Source organism: Macadamia integrifolia, chromosome 4, assembly GCF_013358625.1.
Source record: "Macadamia integrifolia cultivar HAES 741 chromosome 4, SCU_Mint_v3, whole genome shotgun sequence".
NCBI classification, from domain to species: domain Eukaryota; kingdom Viridiplantae; phylum Streptophyta; class Magnoliopsida; order Proteales; family Proteaceae; genus Macadamia; species Macadamia integrifolia.
Genome location: NC_056560.1, coordinates 13677200 through 13693708, shown reverse-complemented (window position 1 = coordinate 13693708; position 16509 = coordinate 13677200). Strand labels below are relative to the sequence as shown.

The 16509-nt window shown below is 37.8% G+C and overlaps 1 protein-coding gene and 1 pseudogene across 2 annotated transcripts in view; one reads left to right on the top strand and one right to left on the bottom strand.

The window, feature by feature from the left end:
- LOC122076733 (agamous-like MADS-box protein AGL65) overlaps positions 1–5096 on the bottom strand; it is a 7262-nt gene extending 2166 nt beyond the window's left edge. The window contains exons 1-10 of one of the 2 annotated variants that reach the window (XM_042642224.1): positions 4815–5095; positions 3983–4265; positions 2431–2490; positions 2311–2329; positions 2089–2153; positions 1953–1968; positions 1791–1852; positions 810–906; positions 317–364; positions 104–231 (exon numbers count right to left, since the gene is read on the bottom strand). In XM_042642224.1, the coding sequence (XP_042498158.1) occupies positions 104–231; positions 317–364; positions 810–906; positions 1791–1852; positions 1953–1968; positions 2089–2153; positions 2311–2329; positions 2431–2490; positions 3983–4167 (680 nt within the window). In that variant the 5' untranslated portion in view covers positions 4168–4265; positions 4815–5095. Of the gene's footprint in view, positions 1–103; positions 232–316; positions 365–809; positions 907–1790; positions 1853–1952; positions 1969–2088; positions 2154–2310; positions 2330–2430; positions 2491–3982 lie in introns of both variants that reach the window. The other variant, XM_042642225.1, reaches the window with a different exon arrangement.
- A 3612-nt stretch (positions 5097–8708) lies between these two features.
- On the top strand, positions 8709–15228 carry LOC122075363 (annotated as a pseudogene).
- Positions 15229–16509: the final 1281 nt, after the last annotated feature.

The window sequence follows — 16509 nt, the reverse complement described above, 5'->3', positions numbered from 1 at the left end:
TTTTTTTCAAACAGACTCGTATTGAAAGGTTGTACTGAAAGTCTGATAAAATCAGGGGAAAAAAATAGAAAGAAAAGAAACTTGATAAAAGTAGTCATGTTACCTCTGAGGAAGTAGGTTTGGGTCCTCTGGCAACATTATATGTTGATTGTCATTACTGGGAAGCCATGATATTGGTTGTGGTTGCTGCTCATTTCCCATTCCCAGGGGTAAATGTATCCCATTCTGAAACTAAAAGGACAAAATACATCATGTCAGAATTTTCCCTTGCTTACACCGATAATCAATCAGAGATAGCAGCAGCACAATTCGTTACCTGACTAGCACATTCCAGACTCATCAATTGTTGCCTTCTGAAAATTTCCTGCAACCAAATATAGAATGATAAAAGGTTTACAACTCTTGGATCAGATCCATAGCAGTCCAGGACATTTTGAGGTGGTCAAATAGCAGGTCCCCACTGTTTGTTACCCATGTGTATGGCACATATATAACAGGACAGAGATTAGGCATGTCAATGTCTAGACATAAGTATTTCATCAATGAATCCATTTACCAGTTACCACCACAGAACTAGTAAATGTGGATTTTATCCATAACCATACGAAGAAAGAATGTGGATGTATCATTCAAGGATATAGCCTAAAGTATCTTCCAACTTAAATGATTATTAAAAATGGGTTTTACTTAGTAATGGATTCCATATAAATTCTCGAATTAACTAAAATAAAATTAAATTCCCAATAGAAATACAACATAAACCATCAACTCTGACAGAATGCACCAATCATACAGAATAAATGGAATACCTTATGTGTTCGAATTCGGTTAACTGATTCCTTGAGAGATTCTTCCAGAGCCCCAAGATTCTCTAGGTCATTGATCTTATCTGGATGAGTCCAATAGCTGGAAGAGTGGAAAATAATGTCATTATTATATGATGGCTGTCTATCAGAACATGGTTTTCTTTTTTTTTTTAAATCCAAACTAGCTCCCCCTGCCATCTTGCTTCTACTGTTCAATATCACATGAGAGTAAAAGGTCTCAACACCACTATGTACAGTTGAACCAGGAATGGTGTAATTTTTTACAAGGGAAAACATGAAATGTTTTGATACATATGCAGTTTCATCCAAGGGGACATGAAATGTTTTGATATGTATGCAGTTTCATCTATCATTATCTCAATATCTTAATGCAAGAACAATAATACCAGGCTGAGACCATCAAAAGATCATCTAGGCCTCCAGGTATCATTATCTCAATATTAGAATGCAGGATAAAAAACACAATCAGGCCCATGTGGTCAAAAGATCATCTAAAGCTCCAGCTACCTTTACCCATATCAACCTTCAATAATAAACAATTAAACCTCCATCCAAATTCATTAGAATAGCTGTCAAGTTCATGTTGCACAACCAACTATAGGATCTTCTCTTTAAACTTACTCAGAAAACAAAGGCTTTGTTTGTTTAATATATGATTGAATAAATGAAAGTAATTTCTATTGAAAGCTGTACCTGGAGTAACCTTGTTCCTCACAATGAGACACTAATGATTTCAATCAATCAAGTAGAAGGGACAAGACAAACAAATTATGGCTCGGTGGCTTTCAATATCTAATTGGAATATATATATGATACCTCAAGAGAAAAATGAAATACAGATTCAAATATAACAGGAAACTCCATTTACACAGTAAGTCATAGCAGACTTCATGTTTAAAGTCATTGTACAAGACACCAAAACAAAAGCACCACACTTAATGATAGCAGGTTCCAAATATGAACCTTAGTCTCTTGTGTACTTCAGACAGTTGAGCTTGCAATAGTCTTGATTGATTAGTCAATTCCTGCCCAGAGAAATTTTACCAAAATAGAACATATTATGAACATGAATAAGCTCGAACAGAAAACAATAAAGTAAATTGTTGACTCGTTCCTGATTCATACCTCAATTGTTTGGGTGCTGCAAGAAACCAAAAGGGGAATGGAATATCAGGTTTCTTTTAACTAACAAGTGACACAACAAAAAGCTTGGGCCTTATTCAGATGGAAGAGTTCCAACTTGACAGAAATCATCACATACCTCGTACCCAGAAAGTCTTGAATATTTACGTCATGATCCAATTTCTTAAAAGTTTTCTTTAGTGCCTGTGCTCTCAAAGAAAGTGCAAGAACATTTATATTAATATACGGTTTTTTTTTTTTTTTAAACCAACATTTTTTTTTTTTTTTTTTTTTTTTTTTAAACAAGGGTAATATATTAGTGCATATAGTAGAAGGAAAAAATTGTGACAGAAATTCTTACTTCAAGGCTCTCCAACTTCCTGTTAAAAATACACTGAAAAGCTATTAATCACTACTTTTAATCATACACAATCCATCCTTTAAGAAAAAAAGTTCCAATTCATACTGAAATTCAGGGTACCTTTTTGCCCTTTCCTGTGGAGTGAGTTGGGAAAACTTCGATATGACATCTTCAATGGTACTGAGCATAAAATAGAAAAATCCAGATTTATCAGACAAAGTTTCAAACAAGAATGATGAAAAAGAACAAAAGTAAAACCTATGTTGGTTGTGCAGAAGCGAAAGTATCCATTACAGAGAAAGGATCTCACACATACTTTGTTGGCACTGACATTTTATCAATAAAATCGCTTATAAAGAAAAGAAAGAAGAGAGAGATCCATGTAATTTTGAATTTAGAATAATTGATGCTTCAACCTATGTGGCTCAGAGATCTATGATATAAGATCAGGAAGTGTGCATCCTGAGATTTCTAAGGATCGATGATATAAGATCAGTAAGTGTGCATCCTGAGATTTCTAAGTGTCATAAATTGTCTGTTTTACAGTTGAATTTAGCGTATAGATTTTTGAGATACAGCATGACATCAAAACTGTATTTGAATGCATGGCACCAGTAAAAGCCACGTACATGACTTGGATCTGGAGCCAACCAATAGCATAGGTGCTTGTATCAACTGAATCAAAACCTTAAATGGGGAAATTATTCCCAAAACCTGGGAAAACCCAAGTACAATTATTCTCCAAGTAAACATATCTTTTTTGGAAAATAAATACTTGAATAAAAATAAAAACAGAAACACGCTCTTATTAGGAAGCACGAAAATCTCATGACTTAACTAACACTTGCAGTTTATGCTAGTTTACACTAAAATTTCCTATTTCTACATAAAGGCAATGCAGTTAAATGAGACGAATCATATTCTTCATAAAATTTATAAAACAAAAGGAAAATATAAGGAAATACAAGTGACCAAACAAACATGAAATAGGTTTTTTTTTTTTTTTTTTTTATAAATCCTTTGATATTTGGAAACAATAGGGGAGGGGTGTATCAAGACACTGAACAGAATTTTCTAGACCCCAAAAAAAAAAAAAAAAGATACCGCCAGAAGGAAACTATTGAAGCATTTCCTTTTCTTTGATAGATCAGAACAACATTGCTCTTCTCTAGCCTTTTTAACTCATTCCTAACCCAGTTTGTTATATCTCTTAATTCATGCTTTCAAATGATTATTTATCATGTGATATAGACTCACTTAAACAGTTCTTTAGTCATGATGCAAGCACTCATTCTGTCGTCAACAGAAAATAAACAAGAACTTTTGCCAATTCTGGTCATGAAATGCAAGCAACAATTGCATTTGCAGTTGCCCCATGTCAACCTCTTTTGCAAATGCACAGCCACCAAAATGTTGTTTCGATAATTGACAATACTAATGTGTATAACTAGAATCACGCAATAATGGCCAAATGTTATAACATACAAGATGGGGTGGGTATTAGCAGAGTGCATCAGCAACATAATTGCAAAGTGTGAATAAAGTGATATAGTTTTCTCCATTCTTGTTAGAGTTGAAACCAATACGTTTTCAAGCAACCCAGAGGCCTAGGAGGGTAAAAGACAGAATATATCAAATTTGAATACATCTAGCAAAGGGGGAAAAGGAGCACCTTCTTTCTCCAAGGCACAAAGTAGCCTTGCCGGTTGGTGAAAACATGAGAAGGGCAATGTCTATATCACACAATATTGATAGCTCCTTAGCTTTCTTCAAGATCCCAGCCCTCCTTTTCGAGTAGGTCACTTGTCGACCACTGGTATTTTCCAATCTCTTTATCTTTAGCTTTACCCTCCCCATCTTACACTTTTTTCACAGCAAACCCCTTAATTCCTTGTAGCAAAACCTTCAAGATAGTAGCTAAAATTTTGTCCTTCTCTTCATCTTTTCTACGTTCCCTGAAGAATGCATTAGAAACTTCCATTCCCAACAACTTGAATTCCCATTAGAAACACACAGCGACATCAAATGCATCAAACCCTCAACAGAAATTTAAACCCAGATCAGATTTAACAAGATTACCTCAACATACAAACAACACCCCCACCTAGCTGCCCCCTATTATCCCCCAAACAAAGAAAAATAAAAAAGATCCATTATTGGTAAAGAATGAACCCAATCAATCAAAATCGATTGCCGAACCTCATACAATGTACAACCCACTACAAACCAATCTGCAAATTACAAAACCAGATGGGAAAGAACACCCAGTGTCCCAGCCAACAATCAGAATCAAGCAACATTACCCAAATAGAAATTCCAAACTTATTCAAACAGAAAGAACCAAAAATCAAATGAAAGCATGAAAAAACTACATAATCCTCAAAGCAACCGAACCCAAACAAACTCGTTGAATCCAGCAAAATACACAATTTACAGGCAATAATAACAAAAAAGAAAAAAAAATAAAAGAAATAAAAGAATGCCTATAGAGATGTAGAGCTTACAACTCACGACCGGACGAGCTGCAAAATCGGTCTTTAAGGCGAGCGGGACAATCGGGTGGAGTCCGAAATTCCCAGACCAACCAACCAATTTTTTTTTTTTAACAAATAATAATTAAATTTTAAGAAAATAAATAATGGGTAAATAGAGATTGGCATAGGAAAGCCTACGAATCGATTTTGAGAACCACGAGATTTAAACGGATGGATTTCCTGTTCTTCAACCTTCCTACACAGAATCATTGAACGCTCTCAACCAAAAACGCTCAACTGAAAAGTGAAAAGACACGAAATATCCCCGACACGCTTTTTATTTATTTATTAACATTCCCTAATCCCTCCATCCGAAAATATTAAATTCCCAATTCTCCTTTTTTTGACACTTCGGGCCCGTTTGATAACGTTTCTGTCGTTTCTGTTTCAAGAAACGACAGAAACATAAATTTTCGTTTCTAGAAACAGAAACGGAATTGAAGGTGTTTGATAAGTCATGTTTTTAGAAGTCGATAGTAACCAATGAAAAAATGGCCACAAGTCGTTTCCAGAAACGACGAAACAAGTTGAACTTGTTTCTCCTTGGTCGTTTCTTGAACCATAAATAAGTAAAATTTCTATTTATATTTCTGAAAATAAGTGAAATGAAACAGTTTTATCAAATGTTTTTTACTCCGTTTCTGCTATTTTTGGAAACATAAACAACAGAAACGCGTTTCTTGAAACGTTATCAAACGGCCCTTCGACTTCCCACTTGCCAGTGTTTTATTACAGCGCAGCCTTACACAAATTATTTATTTTATTTTATGAAATATTCAAACGCAGATTCCCAGCTTCCATGGCTACCGCGATGGCCATTGGCTAATGGCCATTGATTGCATTATCCCTGTGGGGGCTCAACTTGATCAAATCAAAAGAGCGCCAATAAAATTTGTACCATTACGTTTTTTGCTTATTTTGGATTTTTGACTTGTCAACTTGTTGAATTTTCAACAACCCCCAAGATCTGGCTACTTAATTTTTTATTAGTGGTTGATAATTGATATACAGATGAATCCGACGGATTATGATTTGAATTGTCCAAATTTTGGATATGGATACCTTTCTGATTAGATATTAATAGATTATGTCATAATAAAGTGTGATAATTCACAATTTGTCACTTGGTAGTACATGAATTTCATGTGACAGAGGACTCCACATACATGTCGATGACTAAATTTAAGGAGGTAGAGGATTAGATTAATTGTATTAAAAGGTTTGTGTGAGAGACCAAAAAATTTCAAATGAAAGGTAGAAAAATTTGACAATTTAGGTGATCTCCATGCACTTGAGTTAGGTGACTCATGTCCCTAGACTCCTCCCGAATCTGCCTTGGTCCGTCCTAAGCTTGAACACTGTCTAATCCAGTTATGAGGGTTAACCTAGCCCATCCCGACCCAACTCTGACTAAACCTAGGCCCAGTCTGGCCCATCTTAACCCGGTCCGGTTTTAACCCTGATATATTATTATGTTTAGTAATAGTGTTCCCCTTCCCCTAGGTCCCCATCATGTGTTACACAAGCTGCTTGTACGACTTCAACCCACATTATGTGTTATACAAGTCACATACTCATACCTATTGAGCTAAGAAGATCCCCCCTTTTGTTTACATAAGTTGTCTTTGTGTTTCCTGTCATATATTGATATGAACTTTAGATTTATTAGCAATCAGAATAATTGGGCCAAAATTTGGTTTGTCTAATTTCTGGGAGATGTGATAATGCCAAACAATTAAAATGTCTATCTTATAACCAAATTGACAACCTTGCTCGGAACAATTTTATGGATTAGGGATGGGACAAGGGTTGGCCATAGTCTTAAAATTTCACCATCTCCTTTAGTTAGTATAGACTTAACATTTGTAACTCTTTGTGGAGAAAAAAAAAAAGCAAGATGAGTCAGGGTCAACCTGGCCCAACTCTGAGCCCGATAGGTTTGGGCCTAAGCGTGAACCCAGCAGGGTTGGGTTGGGGTTTTAAGAAACCCAACCCGACCCGACCCTGTTTCACCCCTAGTTGTGTGTGTATATGCCTAGACATAACAGGTGTAGAAAACCCGTGTTGCCCCAACACTAAAATGCTTATGTTCACCCTCCCATTGGCCTACGCATTGGCTTGTACCTGCGTCAATAGAGTTGTGTTCTCTTGGCCTCAGTATCTATACAGTACCAAGTTCAAATTCCCTTATAAGAAAATAAAGACCATTCAACATGAGTCTAAGGAAGGTGTTAAGGCAAAGGTTGTTATGTGAACAATATGTGATTTTAATGACTTGTTTGTTTCGGTGATCACATTCTATTCATGCGTAAAAAAACTCTTTGCTCTTCCAAGTGTTGTAATGAGTATATAGGTTTCAAGTGTTGAGAAGCATGCCCTTGAACACAGAGATATCCAGTTGTTCAAGAGACTTTGTCTTTGAGTGGTGGAGCACAACTTGAAGATCAAATCAAGCCATCTATTAGATTCAAGCAACTCGAGCAATGGTTGAAGATGTTCTAAATATGCTCCTCGGATATGTTTTTATCTTGTGATTATCTAGATGATCCTAGAATATAATGATCACATATGCTCAAACTCAACTAATCACTGAAGGAATTAGATTGGAATGCCTTAAGATAGGTTGTTCATAATATAGACTAACCAAGTCAAAATGTATCTAATGCTTATGATATTGAACTTTGACTTGGCCTATGGCAATCTTTAAGAGCATTATTTTGGTTCACGTGGCATAGCGCATATATATTAACTAGAAGATGTGCCTAAGTGATTGTGCTAGTATTGATTATGGGCCTAAATTGTATTGGCAGTCGAATGAGAGCCCAGCCGATTTCAAGGATGAGAGGTCGATCGAAAGAAGCATTGCTGGTTATTGTGATTTGTGAACACCTTATGCACGCAACTGACTGACACCATTAACTGGTGGAATCCGAGAGGTGTTCAATTTCAATCAACATAATAGCAATTGATCGGCTTCTTTCAATCCATGATCCTCCAATATTTTACCCCCATGTGGATTACATTGGTAGGGTACACTAGTGAAACACAAGAGAAAGAGAAGGTGCAGCATCGATGGAAAGTGAGAGGAGTTGCAGAAGCAAGGGGATTGGATGGCTTAGATGTCTTACCAAAAAAAAAAAAAAAAAAGGTAAAGTATTATCTATATGAGACATGATGCTACTAATAGGCATCATTACGAGGGATTGGAATCCTCTCCAACACCAATGATCCTCCAACGATCCATCCAAAGGCTGAAAATGCTTGGACACACATCCCTATGTGTTGACAGATGTTGGGATGTGTGATCAAGCCCTTGCAGTCTTTGGATGATAGTTAGAGAGGCGTTGAAGGGTGTAATCGTTAGAGAGAAGCCTGATCCATAACGATATCTTTTTTTTCTGGGAGGGTAGAAGTTATGATAATTTTGTGGAAACATGATGGTCTTAGAATGAGTGGAAATATGAAGGTTGAAGGTTGAAGGTTGAAGGTTCCACTTATCAGAGTCAAGTTATTAAAATTGGTGAATTGGATAGAGAATTGTTCGATTTATCTCAAAGTTGACACTTGCCAATGTGATTGTTTCACACCAACTTAAGTCTAATTAGTGCCCAATGAGGATAAAATTTAATTGCTACCTAGGTTGCAATTTCACAGATAAAGAACTGAAGTACCAGAAGATTTTTTAAAAATACTAAGATTTAGAAGGATATTTATGAACCCTAGCAAGCAATTAGGTACGGCACCTAATTGTGCACATGCTCTCACAGGGTACAGTGAACTGACGCCCCTGTCCCTTAGGTCGATACCCCTGCGTGTTCTCCATTCGACTAATCTTCATCCCAAGTTTTTAACCGTCATCAACGGCTCAATGCCAAAATCTCCTTGCTACCGACTCTCACTCGGTCACTCGGTCACCCAGTCACTCGACTCACTCCTCAGTCTTCTCCACCAAAATCCATCAAAAACCCTATCCCTTCCCCAAGAAAACGCTCCGAATTTCTACCGGACGGCTTCACCTCTCCATACCTACCCAGCCTCCGCCTTCGATTCTGGCCTCTGCTTCCGTGAGAAGCTTCTATACCTTGAAGCCCTCGAGAAGAATCCAGATCTCCCGTCCACTTCAATGTTCATTGAACGCTCCGACGTCGGCCGCATCTTCGGAATGCACCCTCAGCTCTTCACCCGCGATCCCCATACCCACTCTACCCTGTCTTCGATTTCCTCCTCAATGATATCGGGATGCCATTTCACGATGCCCGTAACTCGATCACTCGACGCCCCATACTCTTGATTTTCAGCGTTTGTGATCAGTTGGAGGATTAGTGGGTCCTCACGCAGTCGCTTGCCAGACCACCCTCCTCTTGGTTTCCAGCGTGGAGGGCACACTTGATCATAAGCTCGAGTTTCTGCAGAGCTTGGGATTTTCTTATAAGGAGACGGATGAGATGTTTTTGAGGTCACTTGCGTTATTGACAATAATTTTCAGTCCAAGGTGGACTTCTTAAATGAGATGAATGGAGATTCGGAGGAGCTCAACAGGTTTCCCTAGTATTTCTCTTTTAGTCTGGATGGGAAGATAAAGCTTCGGCATAGGCTTTTGGTCGAGCATGGTTTCTTACTTCCTTTGTCGGAGATGCTGAAAGTTAGCGATGGTAAATTTAGGGAGCGTGTGATCGGCATGCGATTGCGTTCTCTGGAAGGAAGAGCGTCTTTGTAAGTTATATGCTTCTTTGTCTTTATTGTACATCAAATCAACAGGAAATCTACAAAAAAAGAAAAAGTCGAAATTTGCTTTTGTGTGTGTGTGGGGGGGGGGGGGGGTGGTGGTTGGACTTTGTTGTCTAATATTACTCCATGAATGTACAATTTTTATATCCCCAATGACCGAGAGGATAATCACAATTGGCAATGGGATTTGTATATTGCAGAAAGCTTTTACTTTTATTTGGTTTCATTTCTGTCTGGAGCTTGAACTACAGAAGACCATAGTCCATGGGTACAATATGTAATTATTTATCATCATTTACTGAATCCCTGGAATTTCTTTGGGTTGTTAAGATAGGAGGTCTGCTATGGAGATTTTCTGTTAGAAGTCAAGCTGCACAATAAGTGGATAGGACATTTTGAAACCTTATCAAACTATAATCGCATAATTCCTCCGCACAAACACTTTGAGAATCTTTAGACTAACTTCTAGGATACTGTAGTTTCTAGGAAGAACTCAAGCAACTAGGTAAGGACCCAAAATGCTTGGTCTTAAATTTGAAAACTAAAATAAAGATCAAAACCCGGTAAACTCTGAAAGTGGAAATCATGCCACACCCTTATATCATATTAGTAAAGTTTCTATAGAAGTGGGTGATGTAGATCAGAGCATGAAGAAGGGAAGGTTGGTGAGGAGGACTAGAATAGAATTCAGGATAAAATTACTGTTCACGTGAACACTAGTATGGGTTAGTTTGCGTAGAGGTTTTCGTGGAGTATTTGTTACTTGCGGTAGAAGGCACCCAGAAGATCTTATGGGACCCAAGGACAACTTGCATTCAGAGAAAGATGCTGCTAAGATCTTTTAAAGTTTGCCTTCTTAGTTAGTTTCTAATTCTATGTTTAGTAGTTTCTATTTTTCTGTTCGCTTAGATATTTTTTATCTTTTGTACTTTCTATTTTGGTTTATCGTTAAGATCTTAGTTAGCTTTTTGTTCAAGTTTCAATATTGCTTTGTAAGAGACTTTCTATTTTGCTTTTTATCCTTGATGGTTTTAACAACTATCATTATATATGTAATGGACCAATGAGAGACTTACCAATGAATTAACAACAATAACAACAGCCATATCCTAACTTAATGGGGCTACATGGATCCCACCCCACCCCTCACCCTCCCTCCCCCCCCCCCCACCCCCCACCCCCACCCCCAAAAAAAAAAAAATTGATGAAAAGATGGGAGATGAGAAAAGAAAGGTGAGGTAGAAAGATGAGAGTAAAAGAAGGAGGTGTTGCCCCCATCACGTTTGAGGAACCTCAACTAAATGGGGTCAGCTACATGGATGCTTGCCCTCCAATAGGCTTTATCCGAGGTAATACTTTAGACAAGACTGAGACTATGCATGTCATTCCTCGCAACTTCTCCTATAGTCATTTTAGGCCTGCCTCTAGCTCTTTTAGCCCCTTCAATATGAATTATATCATTTCTTCTTATTGGGGCATCCTCAGGCCTCCATTGGACATAGTCATACCACCTCAAACGACTTTCACAGAGCTTGTCATTGATTGGGGCAACTCCCAAATCTGTTATAATATGCTCATTCCTTACTTTATCCTTCCTAGTTTTGTCGCACATCCATCTTAACATCCTCATATCTGCTACACAACACTTTTTAACTGCCCTATACATCATAGTCGATCTCACAACAATCCTATAGAATTTTTCCTTAAGTTTTAAAGGGATATGCGGATCACACAACACTTTGGATGCATTTCTCCACTTTATCCATTCCATTTTGATTCTTTGTGAACATCATTCTCTATGTCACCTTCTTTATTTATGGTTGAATCAGATATCTAAAATGATCACTTTGTGGAATCTCTCTTCTCAATTTTTCATCATTTCATCATCCATCATAGAGTCACTAAAGTTACACATCATATATTCCATCTTCGATCTACTAATATTAAAACCTCTTGTTCCTAAGTCACACATCATATATTTTGTCTTCGATCTACTAATCTTAGAACCTCTTGTGTCCTAGGTTAATCTCCATAGTTCCAACTTAGAGTTAATCCCTACATTAGTCTCATCCAATAAAACGTTGTCATCAGCAAAGAGCATACACCAGGGGACCTCTTCTAAAATGCTCTTGGTTAACTCATCCATGATAAGGGCAAACAAATAAATCAATGGATGAAAAAAAGATTGGTTGTTAGCCATGATTGTTGCGAGAGGCAGTGTGAGGTGAGAGACTCAAACCATCGATCCCCTTCTTCCCTGTTTTCTGTTTTATTCTTCATCTTTTATTTTATTGTCATGTGAGTTAAACCTGCAACTAAGTGACAGTCAAAGACTTGATACTACTGCTGAAAGTTGTTGGTATTTTGAAAACAATACTGTTAGGATCCAACTGAAGCAGATCAATATTCTGTTATTTTAGTCACTACGGTTCTGAAATTTTGTAGGTTGGTTAGTGTTGATCCACCTCGGCCTGGCCTTTCTACATCATTTGGTATCAGTGCCTACCATGGCCAACAATGAATGTCTTATCTCTGACCTGGCTAAACACCCACAAGCCTCTGAGTATCTTTTTAGGGAGCTGAAGCAATTATTAGGCCGCATGACTGCTCTTGAGAAAAATTTTGAATCCAAATTTGGCCCCCTCTGCCCCCAACCTCCAAGGGATGCTACCATGGGAGGAGTTTTGAAGATGGTACAACAACAAGATATGGTCCTACCGGAAAGGTCTATGTCAAAGTCACCACAGAACAGACAATTGAGATGACTATGAACCACCAAGATGAAGAACCCGATGCAATCAGCATTGCATTGGAGTCTGAAGAGGTGGAGATTGAGAACGGGACAAGAGAAATTTCCATGGATAAGGTGGTCAATGACAAATCTGATATTAAAGTTGATCACATCGAGTTCATTATGCCACCTGAATTTTTTGAAGAACGATAGCCATGACTTTGAGACTTCATTCCAAACATCCGCGAGATGCCAGTGTAGAGAAACGCAACCCTAAAAAGAAGCAGAAAAGTAATGGAAAAAAACCATTAATGCACATAGAATTACGAGGTTTAGTGAGATTGCCTATGTCCTCGGCGAGATGGGATCTTGCTTCACTATCGATGAAAAATAAAGTTACAATGCTCGTATTCACACCTCTCATATTGCTTAGAGAAAGAAAACCTGGCTACAAATATATAGTAAAACCTTATATTGGAAATTTACAAAAATAACCATATAGCCTTTGAAAATTTTCCTCAGGAGCTGCCATAGATGGAATTAAGGACATCGTATCCCCCAACCGACGGGGTATTGTTTCGGGCTGAAACTAGATGTGCACCATGCTAAGGGCCCGTTTGATAACGTTTCAAGAAACGCGTTTCTGCCGTTTCTGTTTCCAGAAACAGGAGAAACGGAGCATAAAGCGTTTGATAAAATTGTTTCGTTTCACTTATTTTTAGAAATAGAAATAGAAATTTTTACTTATTTATGGTTCAAGAAACGACTCAGGCGAAACAAGTTCAACTTGTTTCGCCGTTTCTGGAAACGACTTGTGGCAATTCTTTCACTGGTTACCATCGACTTCTAAAAACATGACTTATCAAACACCAAACGGGCCCTAAGATTGTCCTTACAGTATACAAAGCTCGAGGCCGAGTTTTTTTAGGACGGGGCGAGTTAATGTAGATCAAAGCATGAAGAAGAGGAGGACCAAAGTAGAATTCAGAAAAATTGACGAGTTACTATTCACATAAACAATGATACTGTTCACTTGAACAGTATTTTGGGCCCATATGGGCAGCTTGTGTGGAGGATTTGTTGGAGAATTTGCTACTTGCAGTAGAAGGCTCTCAAAAGATCTTGTCGGACCCAACACCCAAGTATAGCTTGCATTGGAAGAAGGGTGCTGCCAAGGTCTTTTAAAGTTTGCCTTTTTAGTTAGTTTCTATTTCTATGTTTAGTAGTTTCTATTTTTCTGTTAGCTTAGATTTTATGTGTTTACTACTTTCTATTTTGGTTAATAATTTAGATCTTAGTTAGCTTTTGGTACAAGTCTCAATAGTGCTTTGTAAGAGACTTTCTATTTTGCTTTCTTTTCTTTTTTGATTTTAGCAACTATCACTGTATATGTAGTGCAGTAGTGGAGAGTCCTACCAAATTAATGGGTGAAAATAAAGCTTGTCTGTTAGCTATGGTTGCTGTGAGAAGCAGTGTGAGGTGAGAGGCCCAGGTGCGACCATGCGAGTGAGAGACTCAAACCATCTATCCCCTTCTTCCCTGTTTCTGTTTTATTCTTCGTCTTTTATTTTACTGTTCTGTGAGTTAACTTGCAACTAAGAGGCAATCGAAGGCTTGATATTACTGCTGAAAGTTTGTTGGTATTTTGAAGACACGGCTGTTAGGATCCAACTGAAGCAGATGCATATTTTGTTGTTTTAGTAACTACAATCCTGAAATTCTGTAGGTTGATTAGTGTTGATCCTGCTCAGCCTGGCCTTTCTACATTAGCAGCCCTTGTTGCAACGGTAAGGTTCTCCTTTGTAACCTAGTGGTCATGAGTTTGAGTTGGGAAACAACCTCTTTACGAAGAGGGGGTAAGGCTGTGTACATATGACTCTCCCCAAACCCCGCAATGGTGGGAGCATCATGCACTGGGTACACCCTTTTTCTTTTATTACGGAAGATTCCATATCAGTTCTGTTTTCATTTCATTTGCCTACCTTTCACTTCCCTTCCAAACTAAGGGAACTTAGGAGTGGGGAATTAGTGACAAGATGGAGGAAGTTGTGCAACAATGGACAATGAATGCCCACTCAGGGTGATTGTTTTGATGAAACATGTAGGCACTGAAAGGACAAACGAAAAACAGAAAGTAGATTGTTAGTTGAGTTATCAGAAAAGAAGTAGAACAGAGGCTACTCAATAAATATGATTCCTGTTGCCAACAATGAAAGTTCTATGCATGTTTTAAGAATTTAAGATGATATCTCCAAATTCTATATTATGAAATCTACCTCATCGTGGATTGTGTTTTTGTCTTGTCTTTGTTGTCAAGGGTTTTGGCTGATGAAGTAGCCAAGTCTTGGGTGGGCAGATCAGATCTGTATTTAGGGCCTCATCCAACGATGTAATGGCCTGCTGTTGTGTTTTTGTTGGCTTTGGCCACTTGTGCTACTGTTGTTATACCATATCTTCTGTAGTTCTTCTGTCCCCCTCCCAATAAACTCCAGTTGACACCACTAGTTGAGGATGAGATTGCAGAGGTGTTGGACTATCACTACACTATGACACGGAGCGGTGGTAGCTACTACTCTTTCTTAATTAAGTGGAACGAATGCCCTAGAAATAATGCTACTTGGATACAAGGTGATGACTTCAAGAGGCTTGACCCTGACTGGTAGGAACAATACAAGACCTTCATCCATCCGTCAGAGATGAATGATTTTGAACTGGGAAGAGCTGATGCAAAATTAAGGGTCTGTTCTATGAAACATAAAGGCCACAAGGCAGGCCACACTTTAGTGATTTAGGGGGTGTTTGGTTCGATTATTCTGTTGGTACATTTTTTGATTCTGGATGTAATTCCTTTGGGAGAGTTTCTGTGGAACAATTTTCCTGAGTCTGTCAGTTGATTCTAAGTGGAAAACTGTTTGGTTTGCCTGAGTTTGTCAATTTTGTTCTTTTAGAATTTGTACAAAAAAAAAAAAGTTTCCAATGATGGAATTTTTTATCTACAATTTTAAACTATTTTAGAGATGATCATTTTTTAAATTTTTAGCCAAATTTGAAAACCCATTAGAAAGAATTATGGTTTATAAAGAGGCACTATGTGGTTTGAGGGAATTGTGTATCCCTATGTATCAATTTCTCATTGTAACTATATGTGAAGTTCATAAGTGGGTTCTTACCCAAATAAGAAAAAGTTCATAAGTTGGTTCTTACCCAAATAAGAAAAAGTTCATAAGTGAGTTTTTAATTTAGTAAATAACAATGACATATCCTGAAATAGAAGTGCGGGTAATTAAATGGCTTTAAGTCATTTGGTTGAACAGATGATAAGTTCATTTTTTTCATATAGGTAAGCATGAATAGATTATGAAACACATACTTGAGAAACTAACCTGTAAAGTTAATGAAAAGTAACAGGAAATCACACAATCTGTAAAGTAAACCAACTTAATCATTTTTTTTCAAGATTTAATTTCCAAATGCTGCAAGCTACTAATTGTTTCCCATCTTAACTAAGAAGCCAACCTACTTAATACTGTTCCTGCATATAGAGAAACAATGTAGAAGACAAAGGAACAATGGGATGGTGATGATCGACTTAGGAATTGCTCACCTTCGTTGTAGAAGACAAACGGAAAGTTGGAAGGGGAAGATCGACTGAGGAATAGCTCACCTTTGGCGTAGAAGACAGAGGTACAATGGAACGAGGAAGATTGACTGAGGAATTGCTCACCTTCGTCGTAGAAGACAAAGGAACAGTGGGAAGGTGATGATCGACTGAGGAATCGCTCACCTTCGTCGACGAGCTGTGGTCTTATTCGCCTGCTATGATGTTCTTCGCCTTTCTATCGTGAGCCCTAAAAAAAACCCGATGACTGGTTTTTATATGAAGGCTGGAATCAGGTGACTCGATCATGAGCTAGCCTATTTAGGTGTAGTCCATGGATGAAACACATTCATGTGTAATTGCTGATTCCAAGAAAATCCACGAGTCACATCGATTTTTATTTAAGGGCAACCAAACACTTATTAAAATTAAGAATCATGACTCCATTGAAAGTAATCTGATAGAATAATTGAAACAAACACCCCCTTAGTAGCCCCCGACAGTTTTCAAGTGTTCTATTGAGGCCCATTTGCTGAATATAACTTAAGCTTATTAAATCAGTAAGAGGAGCCAGCAGTTAGCCTTATGAAGGAGATTCTGTTTTAGGA